The sequence below is a fragment of the Durio zibethinus genome, chromosome 23 (genome assembly GCF_047325235.1).
Source record: "Durio zibethinus cultivar Kanyao isolate XHJ-2024 chromosome 23, ASM4732523v1, whole genome shotgun sequence".
In the NCBI taxonomy this organism is placed as follows: domain Eukaryota; kingdom Viridiplantae; phylum Streptophyta; class Magnoliopsida; order Malvales; family Malvaceae; genus Durio; species Durio zibethinus.
Window position 1 is genome coordinate 6,093,519 of NC_143184.1, and position 15,258 is coordinate 6,108,776.

The window sequence follows — 15,258 nt, forward strand, 5'->3', positions numbered from 1 at the left end:
TTAATAAATCAATAAAATAAATAAATAAATAATTTTATTTTTTTGATATATTAAAATTAAATATTTTATATTAATATAAGTTAATCTCTTCTTATTTAAAATTATATAATATCTAATATCAAAACATAATCAAAATATTTTTTTGAATGACATCAATTATTTAATTGTAACACATGTTTATTTTCTTTTATTTCATTCTTATTTTTTATTATTTAATGGTAAATACTCTTATTATTTTTTATATTTTACATGTATTTTAATATATATTATTTTTCATATAAATATCATGAAACATCAATTTTACAAAAAAGCAAAAAAAAAAATTTTAATTACACTAAACTTAAAACTTTTTTTCTAAACTCTAAAATAGGACATACAAAAATGGATTGAAAGAGCATTTATCTTTCACAATACATAAATATATGAATATAAAATTTTTATACATGATCTTTACATAACAATAATATCATTAAAAAAAATTAAGTTAAATTAATAACAAAAAAAATTATACAATATAAAGATATTCTTTCAAAATTATCATGACAAGTTTTTATAATCTAAAACTATTATATAATTGCTTTATTATCAACATTATCAAATGTATTTTTTAATATATGTAATTAAATAATCATTTATTAAATTATATCTCTTTCATATATGTAACATTTTTTTATTATATTTATTTTTAAAAACGTTTTTTGTATACTTACAATCACAATTCGAGTTTTAATAGATAAATGATATTTTTTTAGTTAAATGTTTTAAAAGACAAAATAAATGTGATTTTTAACTTTTACTAATTATAAATTGATCCTCAAAATTTTTTATATAATATATTGGCTCTTCAAATTCATTTTTAATGTGTCAATTGGCAAATTACCTAATATTATACCCCCAAAAAAAATGTTAAATTTTAACGGATCAAATAACCCCACTAATTTGGTTTTGCCTACACCCTTGGTTCAATAGGAAGCTTATAGTTATAGGTGATAGACCTCAACATAATTATTTATCTTGAATAATAATTAGAAAATTATAATAAAAAATGAAAAATGAAATGTTACTTAATTTCGGTACAATTCGCTTTAGGTCTTGCTTAGTATGGGATCCATTTACTGGGTTTTTTAACTTAGAACACAAATTTGCCTTCGTTTTTTTTTTTTTTTTTTGAGCTTACGGTTATTTAGTATTCATTTAAATTTTATTGTATTTTCTATACGATATGATTAAATTTATTATATCATTAGTTAATTTTAAATATTAATTTTAATAAAATTCATTTAATATAAATTTTTTATTATATTTTTTTAATCACAATTATAATAATTATTATTATTATTTTTAACTTCATCATAATTAATTTTATCGTAGATTCAAATAGAATCTTAAACTCAGAAGACTGGGAAAGTGAAAATATGTTGAAGCTTATCGGTAGTTGAAAGAAACAATTAAATGTAAAACTGCTCTCCATTATTTATGATGTTTGCCCTAATTATATATTAGATGTATCTAAGTAATAATTTTTTGAATACTAGTATTATTATACGGACAATATCAAGATTTGAAAAATTACATCACTCAATAATAATAATAATAATAATAATAATAATAATAATAATAATTATTATTATTATTATTATTATTATTATTATTATTATTATTATTATACAATCAAACAATTTAGAGTATTTTCACCCAACAAAAAAATCTAATAGAGAAAAAAAATAAAAGCAGAAATCAAGTTATTATATGATAATAATCATATGATGTGTTGATAAAAATATTAAAATTTTAATTTTAATGATCAAACTCAATCACAACAACTGTAACTAAAAAAATCAAATTAAATTTATATATAAGGAAAAAAAAAACAGAATTCAAAATATTATTAAATATATTATGTTAAAAGGATCAACACTAATTGAAGCTGCTGTGAAGTCCATGCCATGGATACAGGGCCAAGGCCACAAATTTTACCAATTTTCCACCGAATTCTCTTTCATTCTAGCGTTGACTATTGAATATGTTGCACGGCGTTGACCTTGTGCAAAAAACGCCGTAATCACTGGAATAAATTCTTTTTTCCTTTCTTTGTTTCAATCAAAAGTGTTGAGTTTTGGCGGGCGCCGCCCAACGTCGTGATGAAGGCAACCGTAACGGAGAATCAGCGGTGCTTTAATTTCACCAAGTGCTAGCTCAGAAACTAACCTTGATTGTGCTTTGATCGCACAAAATCTTTAGTTTCCTTTTGAAGAAACCTAACAAAAAAACCCCAAAAAATAGAAAAGGAAGAGAATTTTAGTATAAATCGAGAAAACCAAAGCAAAATGAAGATGGCGATGGCTGGTTTGTATAAACGAGTCCTTCCATCTCCTGCAGCGGTCGATTTCGCTTCCTCCGATGGAAGGGTATATCACCGCTTCTCAAAACTTCCCCTTTCGGTTATTTAGGGTTTTTGATCATCCGCCAAATAGATTATTGTTGATTTTTGAGGTGAAATTTGAACAATGCTCCTTTGGTTGTTTTTTCCAGTTAGAGAATAAACGGAATTGTAAGATGCAATTATTATTTTTTAGCTGGGAAGTTTTCTTTAATGATTATATAGTTTAACATTTCAGTTGCTTGTAATGTATTTGGCAAATGCAGCAACTTTTCATCGAAGCAATTCAAAATGGGACGATGCAAGGATTCTATAAGTTGATATCTTACTTTCAGACACAATCAGAGCCAGCTTACTGTGGACTAGCCAGCCTTGCAATGGTCTTGACTCTTGAATGCCCTTGCTATTGACGTAACTTCTAGAATCTAGTGGATAATGCTGCATTTCATGCATTTATGACTAGGACTGTATATATTGCAAAAAATAATAAAAAAGAGAAAGTAGAGAATAGAGAGGAGAGGAGAATCCAGAGAATTAACAGAGAGTAAAACAGAATTTTCTTTAATTTAGTTAATGCGAAATTTGTGCACGTTCATCATATTTGTAGCAGATAACATTATTTCAATATATAAAAATATCTATATTACTATCTCCAACTACTGAGCTCGACCTAACATTGTCCCAAAACAACCAAAAATAACAAATCTAAACAAATAACAACATCAACTATTACTCCCACAATCAGGCATGTATTACTTTCTTTTAGATTTTCATATTTTAAACCTGTTATGTTCTTCTTTGTATTGTTTTCATTTTCTCTCTTGAACCTGAGCTTAACTATTATACTTTAAAAAAGATTTTATGATCAAACATATATTTTGATTTAACCCAAGGTTCTGTATGTTGTTACCATCTTGATAGTCTTAATATATTTGGCTTTCCTTGCATGTGATTCTTATGCAAACATTGTTAAATCTTCTAATGTCAATTATCTTTTTTACTTTCGGTAAGTATGAATCTTGTTCTTGTTGGTTATCAGGAAACTAAAATACAGATTATAATATCAAATAACAGGAGAGGCACATGACATCTTCAAATCAGCTCTTATTGAGGTGATTGGCATTGCTGCTGAATGGTTAAGAAAAAATACACCAGAACTCAGCCTAATACCAGGACTCTGACGAGAATATTCCCAAATTCAATTCAAATGGAAAGTGAACTCTCAGTTGAAAGTGCAGTTCTTCCCATTACTCCTCTCGAATTAATTTCCATAATGACAGATGTGGTAAGTTCCCTATTTTGTCATTCAATCACTCTACACACTCTATAGTATTGCCGTGTTCTATTGTTACTCTCTGCGATCAAGGATGTTTAGATGTTCGAATTGGTAGTTCAGTAGCTTTTATTGTTGCCAAAGAAAATAGAGTATAGAAGGATACTTGACAGTGCATACATACTGCAGGGCACATGCAAGTCAAAATTTTCAAGAATTGTTTGCCATGGAACGCTTGAGGGAACAGGTGAATTTGGAGCAATTAAGAGGACTTAATCCTGACATTAAGGATTTACAAATGGTATGCCCTCCTAGAATTATTTTCATCAATTACACGATTTAACAATTTCTACAGATTTCTAGTGTGTTGATCTTCCATATGACCTTTTTTCTTCTTTGATGTTGATCTTCATGTTTTACAGGTGAGTGCAGAAGTTCACACACTGGTATCTTTCGTTCCAACAAGAAAGTTTACCTTCATTAGATTCAGTATAGAGAAAGAACAAGATTTGTGGGTGATAGTAGATTTCGACCATGTTTAGCTGTACCCTCAATTTCCAGTCATTGACTGCAAGAGAAGGCCATCAGGACTGATCATTGGAAAATACGATGATAGTAAATCAAAAGTTAAGCATAATAACTAATTGTTGCTAATTATAATATATAAAGAAAATATTACTTCTGCTAATTTTATTGTCTATTTTATTTCTCCTTATCTTTCTAACAGGTCATATGGATTGAGAGTGTGCAAGTTCCTTGTATATCTACTTGGTTTACAGCGGATCGTTGGATTGATATACTCGGACAGAATTTGAGCTGGGCGTCCTGCAAACTTTCAACTTTTGAACTTAAAATTAGAGGGCAAGGTAATGTTTTGCTGGGACTCCATTGCTTAGGGTTGGAACTTTACGTTAAATTAATGGTTAGTTTTATCTAGAAAACTCATTTGCCAATTTGGAATGCTCTGATGAGTTCATGTTTTATCATAGATAACATCTTCTATATAAATTCTGCAAATTTGCAGCAAAGGCTGTAATATGTCGGCTATTTCTTCGTTCTTTAGATGGGCCCCACTTATTTTTAAAATTTTTTTTATGTGTTGGGTTGGGCCAACATTTTTTTATTTACCATGATTATTGTTTTATTTATATCCCGACCCCTTTATTTTTAGGTAGCGTGGTAAATATCATGGAAATATAATCTTTAAAGTAATTTTATTATCAAGATATCTTATCATTTTTATTTAAAATTATTTTATTTTATTAATAATTATTAATTCATAAAATTAAAAATATTATTAAAAGTTAAATAATATTTTATTTAAAAATATGAAAATAATTATCTTTATTATAATAATTAAACAAATTAATAATTTAAATATTGTTTAAAGATAATAATTCTTAAAATATAATAATATTTTATTTATTTTATAACAAATATAATTAATTTTTAAATATATTTATTTATTAAATAACTTAATTTTTATAATATAAATTAGTAAAAATACATTTGAATTAAAAAATACAAAATTTTCTATCTTATTCCATATATAGATATCACCCTTTTTTTCCTCCTTTTAAATAAATTAAAATGATTAAAGTTTTTTTATTAAGAATAGTCTTAAGTCTAATTCTGATTACTTTGGTTGGGTTATTCATAACCGCATATAAAAAAATATACAAATTATTTTTAAATTTGTTATAATGAATATTAATTTGAAAATATAAAAATTTATAATATAAAATAATTACAATTTTAAAATAAATCAAAATTTCAAATTCACATATTAAATTGATAATATTGAACATTATTAATTTTACATATCATTTTACTTTAATAATAAAAGTTTCTTACCCTTTTGAATAAGAATTAAATCACTTTTTAAAATAATGATACAATCACTCTTAATGATTCAAGATTACTATCACATAAGATCATCAAGTGTTTATCAAACATAATAATCTAATTACCATATACAAATCATCATGATTTTTGAAATGATTTCTCTATAACAAACACTCCCTTCCTTTAGTAAAAATAATTCAAAACTTATTTTATCAAAATTTTGGTGCGTTTGACAAATCTAGGTACCCAAATCAATTTTTTTCTAATACTATAATATATACCTTTTTTATTGCCAAAAAGTATACTTCATTTAATAATTTTTTTGTAATAAATTAATAAATAAATAAATAACATTTAGCCAACGAAATTTTTTAATAAAATAGTTGATGTAATTTTTGGTGAATTTATGTGAGATTAGAAGTTATATGATCAAAGTATAAACTTTTTTCAAAAAAAAAAATAATAAACAAACAATATATAAAAACTAATTTTTAATGAAAATGATTTTAATTATCAAACAACATGAAAAGAAAATTTTACCTTATTTACCCTTTACATATCTAAATATCGGCCTAAAGATTAATTTGACAATAAATAATTAAACTATAAAAATCTTTATTTTTAATTCTCTAATAAAATCAGAGAACATAAAAATGAATTTTAAATTTTATTTAAGAATAAAAAACAATAATCCTCAAAATTTGATTTTATTTATACCTTAATTTATCAATCATATAAGAATTGAATGGTTCTTTCAAAACTAACTGTATGAATATGACCCCATTAAATCACCACTGTCTCCACCATCCCACTTTTTTTTCTTCTTTTCTGTGACATATGAGTTGACCAAGTCAATTTCTGCTTTTCACAACATGGTGTCATATCTGCACTTGAGCATAGGTGTCCATTACGTTCAGCATGGATAAAGCTCGGGGTTTACCTTCATTAAAGAATAGGAAATCCCTGGGCAGAAGGAATACAAATCATTATCCCAAAGAAAAACAGAAGCCAAAAGAATCAAGAACAATGGATGAGGAATAAACATAATCCTGATTGTAGATTAACATATGACTGCCTCGTCAATCCATGAAGGCTTCTTTGCATTATAGTAGAAATAAGCAATCATTTGGACCAACTCATCAGCAACGCGAAACTCTGCGAAGACCCTCATTAAATTTTAACATCAGATGAAAGTTCACAGCAATTTGCAGACCAATATTTTGTGTAACTCTTAAAAGCAAAAATGCACAACCTACCTTTCTCCCTCTATACAATCCAGTTTCCACGTAAAAATAAAATCTGTGGGCATTCCCTGACTTTAAGAGCATATGCCAAATTCAATATTGATATCCAGTTTCACTGCCTGTTTCCAGGAACATTTCAAGGCATTGTTATTGGCAGATAAACAAGTAAAAAACAATTTGAGGAAATTTAGACCTTTCCCTAACAAAGTAGAACACACTCTGCTTTCTCAGACAACCAAATGGACCGAGTGATTTATACATGAACTATACCTTACGTGCAACCAAATGGAGAGTCAAAAAAGTTTGTGGAGCATGATTAATATTTTATCAACAATGTATTTTCAGATAAAAGACAAAGCAAAGATTTATACCCGAGAAGGTAATCGGTCGTTGGCATTCCAATATACCTGGATCGCCTTCTCCAGCTCTTTCAAGTCTGCCAATTGTGAGTTGCCCTGTTGACAAAATAAAATGGATGTTTTCCCTTATAAACTGTTGGAAATCATAATTAAATTATTCTTTATGACAGACATATTCGAAAGGCATACACCTGTATAACATGCACAAGCATGTCAGAACATAATATAATTAGGCATTAAACATCATGCATCACGAGGAAGTACCAGAATGCATCTTAAGGAACTTTATTGTCTGAACGCTCTTGAGAACAACAGACAAAATTAATTGGCAAAAAAAATGCATACACAAAGACTACATAAGTCTCTAAAACTCTGTGTCATGCCTCAATATTCCAAAAATTGGAGCAAAAATCATTTGAAAGAGACAGGCAGTAGCACAATAAATTTGAGAGGAAAAGAGTTACCTGTTTTATCTCTCAAATACAATAACAATTAGCTGCCTTGGATGGAAAGCAAAGCTCTGCCACTCCAGACAGTTAATCTCCTTTACCCAGCTATCATCAGTCTCTCCTTCCTAGTCAATCTCAAAACCATCTTCGACCACTGATGGCAATACTGATGGCAGAGTCGGTTTCCCAAATTTTGCTTCTATTTCATCAATCATGTTGACCCTTTTAATGATCATAATAATCAACCATAAAATCCCAAAATAAAACAATACTCCAGCTGAGATAATACTCTTTCCAATAGAAGCCTATCACAATAAGTAAACGAAATAAGTAACGGGCGATTCATCATCAACTAATTGCTTAACTTTTTAACCACAGTAATCATCCAGCATGCATATATGAAAATCATTTGTTTACCCATTTCTAGATAAAATAATTCTCGTTATTATGAATATATCTAAAGGAAATTCAACTTCAAAACAGCAAAATAAAAAAAATTAAAAAAAGCAAAGGGAGAGGGAAACTTGAAAAGAGTTAGTAGTAGTATATAGTTTTTCCTTTTTCTATTTCGAAAAAGTTTAGAAATTTTTCGATAAATGGAAAATTTTGACTTACCTCAGGTTTCTGGAAAGGCTTGGTGTTACGACTTGAATGGATTTGAAGAAATTGAACACTTCAATTCATCAACCAGAAAATGGAGAAGAAAGGATGAGCAAAGCAGACTCAAGTTAAGCTGACCGGTTAACAAAACCCAAAACCTCACAGCCCTTCTCTTATCCAAGTCCAACGGCACCGTTTTATTTTGCGGAAAGAACCCGCCTGCTTTTCCATTTTTATTCATTTTCTTCTTTTCCTGTTGTCCTCCTTGCCTTTGAATCACTAATAATATTTGATGATTGAAACAAAATTGTTGCATTGACTTTTCAAAAGCTCCAAACTTTCTGTACTTCTACCAACAGTGAAAAATCAAAATTTCTTGAATCCCTAACTAAATCTGTAAAAAGAAATCAAATTCTCTTAAATACTACCAAATTTCTCCATCAAAATTCACAATTAAATTTCCAAACCATCAAGAAATACGCAAGTCCCCTTAATCAGTTGAATTTTTTTAACAAATTTTTTGATCCGACACCGGACCAAGCTAGAATCTCTAAAACGTTAAAATGAGAAAAGAAAACACGTAGTTTCTGGTCAGATAGAGATTTTGAGGTCGACAATAGTACGGCCATTGTTGAAACGGCTGGAGATAACTAACGAATGAGAGAGGAAAATTACAAAATTTTAGGGTTATTGGGTAGGGTTATGGTTAGGTAAGAGGGAAGGAGAGGGTGGGCAGTTTAAAAAATAATTAATAAATAAAAAATTATTTATGACATTTTTACTGTATTCCAGTACATATTAAAAGGGTCTGAGAATGAGCCCCACAGCCACAGAATCGTCAAGCGGCGGAAGCCGGTCCATTTGACTTTTTGTTTGCTAAGGCCGGTCCATTCGCCTTGTTTCAAAATTCAAACAAAAAACTTACGACATTTTGTACTGACTTATTCGTTTCTATTCAAATTTAGAATTTTACTAAATTTTCGTGAAGAGCAATTACGGACAAATGACAAAAGTGAGAATCAGTTACTACTATTGTTTCGAATTAAAACTAGTAGTATCACTTATTAGATTAAAGTTCGAAACTAATTAACGAAAGCAATTTTATTTCTATTTCATTTTGAGGTGGAGGTTGATTAATAAAAGTATTAAAAGAATGAGACTAGTCAAATCAAATCGACATGTTATAATAATCGAAGTTGATTCGATTGAAAATTTAAAATATAAATTTCAAATCAAAATTAATCAAATTTTATATTTTATATTCGAATTTTAGTTTTAATATAATTATACAGTTTAAACACAGCACAATAGACTTCAATAAAATTCAACAAAATTATAAATATTGAAATTAAAATTATATTTTTATTATTTATTTGTGTGTATATATTAAATATATTAAATACTAAAGACTCGATTAAATTTTTAAGTTTCGTATTTAACTATTTAAAATTTACTGACTTGTTATTCTAATAATTCCCGTTTGGCTCCACCGTAAATGAGTTGAGATATATATATATTTTTTTTTGAAATTTTTTTAGTAGTTAGTACTTCTAGTTTTATTTTTTAACATAAAAAGTTGCAAGTCTATCTTTTTTCATCCTAAAGAAATACTATATTTTTGACTTAATAATTTGTCAAAGGAATTGAAACTTATTTAATCAGGCTATGGAAAATGTTCGTCTTGCCAATACAATCTTACAAAGTCAATCCCATTATTCCAAGATCAACAGCTAAAAAGAAGAACTGTCAGCCTTCTTCTGTCGTTCCATTCCAAAAATTCTAGAACCAGAATTACCTATCATGCAAAAAGCTTACCCGAAATCAAATGTTGACTTTGATAAGGCATATTTGGGTGTCCCTTATAGTTATTATTAGAACACAATAACGGAAGGCAGGCTGGTTTCCTAGTTATCCTGAAACAAGTTATATATCAACTGAATATTGGATCCCACAACTTTTAAGAATTAACTTCTTTCGAACCTAAAGTTATTTTCCTTGTTTTTAATCAACGTGTTCCAACGATTTTCGTTTTTAATCGAACACTTATTTACATTTATATATCAAAAGAACCATTCATGAGCTGCATTTGGGCAAAACGAAGAGAAAAAGGTTGGTAGATTCAAGTCGTAACCTTTAAAACCGACTTTGTTCCAATCAAAGGAAACAATTTATATATGCCGACGACATTGATTTTTTTTTTTCTACAAAAAAGTACGGGCATCAGAATTTGCTTTTTAATTAACGTAATAATTTGTCAAAAATAAAAGAAAGCATTTGTGAAATTTTCATTTGTATTATTCATTCAGATCATACCCTAACAACAAATGTACATGCATGAATGCATGCATCTCGAATGCATACATTCAACAAACAGAAATAATAATAAGTAAAAAAAAAAAAAAAACTATTTTGAGCTAAGTCTAAGTACTCAGAGAACTTATCCAAAAAGATAGAGAAGGAAATAAAATTTGCTCTAAAAAAAAGCGTGTTTTTTCTCCAACTTTTTCGTTTTTCATTTTTCCCTTCTGTTGTTTTTGAGTGGATAACAACGATGCCCAATGCGATGTCTCCACGTGTGAGAAAACAACCTCACACCTGTAAAAAATGACCGAGTTGGCTCGGGTTGACGATGCCCGGTATGTGGGCCCCATCTGTCTTCAGCAAACTCGCCACTTCTACATACCTTTGATGCTTCTCCTCCTTCGGCTTCGGCTCGGCGTCGCCTGCTCTGGATCTCTCTTTTGGCTCGACTTCTCTGATCCGAGCTGGGTCCCACGTTTGACCGAACAGAGTCCCACGAGTGAGGAACTCGTGGGCCAGGTATCCAGCAAGAAGCTGATTGGAGAGAACCTGGTGGGAGGCTTTGGTGGAAGCCGACAATGGGACAGCCGGCTTGGGTGACTTTGTGGGCGGAGGGGCTAAGTGTTTGACGTCCAAATCGTTTCTCTCTTTTCGCTTGTTGTTGGGCATGGAAACCCGGCGGGGCGGGAGACGCATCGTTTTGGTATTCATTGTTTCACCCTTTCTGGTGCATGCCACGTCAGCACCAAATATCTACTACAAATAATGCACGAATATTAAAAAAAAAATCCGCCGAGAGATAAATAGGGACCCCTCATCTTTCACTCTCTTTTTTTAGGAAAAGAATTAGCGGTAAAAACGGCAAAGGCTCTAAAGGTAAACAGGTAAAACAGTAAAAAGCAAATATTTAAGAAGAGAAGGGGTAAAGACAGAGCGAGGGGGTAAAAAAGTCAAAAACAGAGGATCAAATCGGCAGTCACCGGAATCTGACTTTTAAAATATCCGGTTCAAAGTGATTTATGGATTAAAGAGCCAAAAAGAGAGAGAAAAAAAAAAATGAATGAAACACAACTTCAAAGAATGCAAGTTACAGGGGGCGTGAGGAGAATGAAAAGATGGTGGGGTTGTATGAATTTATAGAGAAGGGATTGAAAATTGGCCCCTACATTTGAACGAAATTTCGGGGGTTGCCACAAAAAGATTGAAGACGAAATTACCCTCAGTCTTATCTCATACTTTTTATGTTTCTATCACTACTGCCTTTTGGCGGATAACCAAGCCAAGAAGTTATCGATTTTTGGAAAAAAAAAAAAAAAGGGGGGCAAAAATATGAAGATTCTTGTCTAGCCACGAGGAATAGGATTGATGGGTTTTTACCTACTTTATTTCTCTCTTTTCGCAATCTTATTATTTCTCTTATCGCATGCTCTACATGTACTAATATTTACAAGGTCTTTTCTTTTTTTTTTGTTAATCGAAATACATATGGGATCTGATAATTTATAATTTTTATCGCACCTGTTTTATATTAAATATATATAAAAAATAAAAATTATTTATATTGACAAGTATAATGTAAAAATATATTTTTATTTTTATAAATTTATATATAATTTTTGTCCTATTTAAATTATATCATTTTTATATTTTTTATTATATTATTATATTGTATTAAAATTATTATGTTTAAATATATATATATATAGTAAATTTCAATTATAAAGCATATTTGGATTCGTATCTATATGTTTGAGTAGAATTAAGAAATACAAATCATGTTTGGGTTATGAAAATCTTATAACAAAGTTAAATTCAAATTCAGTCGTTTTGCCAAATTAAAAAAAATTGTAACGTATACGTTACTTTTTTAAAAAAAAATTTAATTTATCCTTAAATCTTTTAACTTATTATATATTTTATTAAAAAATATATTTCGTATTTAAACTATTTAGAATTTGTAATTTTCAGATATTATTTTTAATAACATATTAACTTATCAAAAAATTTGTCAGCAAAATGAAAAAAAAAATTGTATAAAAAGTATATGCATTTTACCGTCTAGTATATATATAGGTGATTTAGCAAGGTTAAATTTATTATACTTTATGATAAGCTTTTTGAACTTTGAATATAAAAAATAAATAATCATTTCTTATTTCTTTTTTGCAATAAGGAATATGGCTAATTACTATCATGATACAGTTTAATTATGATTTAAACTTTGATATATATATTTATTTATTATTTGTATAGAATCATACGGTTGATCAACAGCTTCTTTGATGTACTTTAAAAAGGGCGAGAAAGGAAGGAAGAAAGAAAAAGATATTCTTCATCAACAAGCCAATTTCTTTCCTGTCACAGTCAATTATTAAAGCTTCGCTAGGGTCTCATAAATATTCACAAGTTAGGTGTTTTCATCTCCTTTAATTCCGAAAATTTTAACAGTCAAGCATACTAGCAATTGGTTTAACAGTAATTTAATTGGCGCATAAAATATGGGATAAATAGACTGCTTTCATTTCTCAGTTCAGGTCGTTTCATAAAGTTTCATGGATTGCATTTATGATTAGCATCAATAATAGATCACGAACGGCACTCGAACCCCGAACATTTCATAACAATTAGAATGAGCTCTAACTCTTCATTTTTTTTTTGTCTCTCATATTATTATTTTTTTTTTATAATTAAATTTTATCTTGTCAAATTTTAATATTTAAAATTTATTTATAGAAGAATGATAAAAATATAAAACTAACACTAGTAAAAGTGTGTCCTACTCATATTTATTCAAACAATACAATTACAAACGTTAGATTATCAAAATATATATATAAAGTTTTGATTTTTTAATTGATATATTTGAAAATACATTCATTTAAAAAAAATTCAAAATTTTAAAATTTCCCCTTCATATGCATTGTTAGAGTTTTACTCAAATATTTTTTATATAAGGTTTGAATGAAATTATAAGTTGAAACATGGAAATTGATCAATATTCTTGTTGACGTACTGTTTGCAAATTAAAACTCAAATTAAAATTTGTCTTAAACCAGATTACTACATTATAGGCCTCCAGTATTATTGAATTTTTTACCTTATATAAATAAATTTACTAAATTTGGGTTGTTAATCCCTTTCATAATCTTAAATACAAAAATATTAGATTCGAAATAATTAAATTAAGTTAAAAATCCAAACGTTTTTTTTTATTATTTTTTAATTTTTGTACTTATCGTTAGTGAAAAAACTGATAATAACTACTATAGCTTACAGCTTTATCACGTGCTTATTTCAAGGGTGACGTGTGAAAATGCAACATATCTCCTTCCAACCATAAGGTCCCCCAACAAATTGACTTAAAATAAAAAGATTGAGCAAATAAAAAGATAAAATCAGACTGATTTTTTTTTTCTTTTACAATAGGTAAATAAAAAAATTTTTGACTTAAAAAAGTACTAAAGTTTGAATTGTATAAGGGGCAGCCATATAATTTTTCATAAATCTTAATTTCTCATTTTAACACTTTAAATTTTGATAACTATAGGAAGAAAGTATAGATTAAAACAAACTATGTACGTATTACTTTAAATTTTTATTTTTTTTTCTTCACTTAAATTCAAAATGGATGGGTTATATTCAACTCTCTCTCTCTCTCTATATATATATGGTATGACGAAATTGGTATGAAAAAAAATCCATGCACATTATATTATAAAGTCAAATATATATATAATCACAAACTCTCAATGGACAAGATTAATTTACGTTAAAAAAATTTATATTTTTTTAGAGTTTTTTTAATTATTAATTTTGATAAATTTAAAAAATTAAAAATAATTTTATTTTATTATTTTAATTTACTAAATTCAATAATTAAAAATATTAAAAAAATATTTTTTGATGTAAATTGAGGCTCTTCGATTCTCAACGTTGTTGAGATGTCTCAATCAAATTCAGCATTATTATTTATTTATTAACGAAACGTCCCATCCCCTTCAAAACAAAAGAAAAAAGTAAGGTCCCAGCTCGTAGATCACGCATTTAATTTAGTAGAATATAGTAGAAATTTGGAAAAAGCTCACCTCGCCTGTTTCATGAGTTTAAAAAAATAATGTTTTTTTTTTATTATTTAAATAGTTGAAAGAAAATACATTTATAGTTTTGTTAAAAAGTTAATCTGCCAATAAGCAAATTCCATTTAGCAGATATCTACACAATTTGTACCAAAAAATGAAACTATACGGTGTTTAATTAGCTTTTGCTCAGAACAGGCTTACAGCTTAAACGGTAAGCCTTCGATGCTTTTTCAGGCCAAACAAATTAGATCATGAAGATCGGACAGGCAGCTCCCATCGGAGTTATTGGCATTTTTTTTTCACTTCGTCAACAGCACAATATTTTCAATATACTTTAATATTGCAACTTTTTTTTAGTATCAAATTATTAATTAACATGATAAATGAAAATATTTTTAATTATATTATTATTATGACGATGATGTTAAAAAAGGGAAATGAAAGAAAGTATTACAACGTTGAAATTGTGCGTCCGTGAAAGATGTGTGTTGCAATTAGAGATGTACATGTATCTGATTGGGCTTAGTCAACGCCTCATCTGGCACGGGATCCAAAAATTCGAAATTTTTTGAAAATAAAATATTATCATTTTAATATTTTAAAAATAAAATTAATATAAAATATTTTAAAATAGGTCCAATTTCAATTAAAAAATCTTTACTTGAGGTCCCAATCGAATTGAGTGGTGCCAATAATCTAGCTGCAACTAGCCAAGCTGTAAGATTTGA

The 15,258-nt window shown here is 28.2% G+C and overlaps 1 protein-coding gene and 1 pseudogene across 2 annotated transcripts; both read right to left on the bottom strand.

Annotated features, from left to right (window-relative positions):
• Positions 1 to 6,186: 6,186 nt before the first annotated feature.
• Positions 6,187 to 8,890, bottom strand: LOC111313458 (thioredoxin-like fold domain-containing protein MRL7, chloroplastic; annotated as a pseudogene). Its single transcript, XR_016332587.1, has 5 exons — positions 8,166 to 8,890; positions 7,566 to 7,855; positions 7,114 to 7,197; positions 6,755 to 6,861; positions 6,187 to 6,653 (listed from the first exon to the last, which is right to left on the bottom strand). The product of XR_016332587.1 is annotated as a thioredoxin-like fold domain-containing protein MRL7, chloroplastic (transcript).
• A 1,533-nt stretch (positions 8,891 to 10,423) lies between these two features.
• On the bottom strand, positions 10,424 to 11,546 carry LOC111313459 (uncharacterized). Its single transcript, XM_022914141.2, has one exon. The coding sequence runs from the start codon at positions 11,160 to 11,162 to the stop codon at positions 10,740 to 10,742; it is 423 nt and encodes a 140-aa protein (XP_022769876.2). The 5' UTR covers positions 11,163 to 11,546; the 3' UTR covers positions 10,424 to 10,739.
• Positions 11,547 to 15,258: the final 3,712 nt, after the last annotated feature.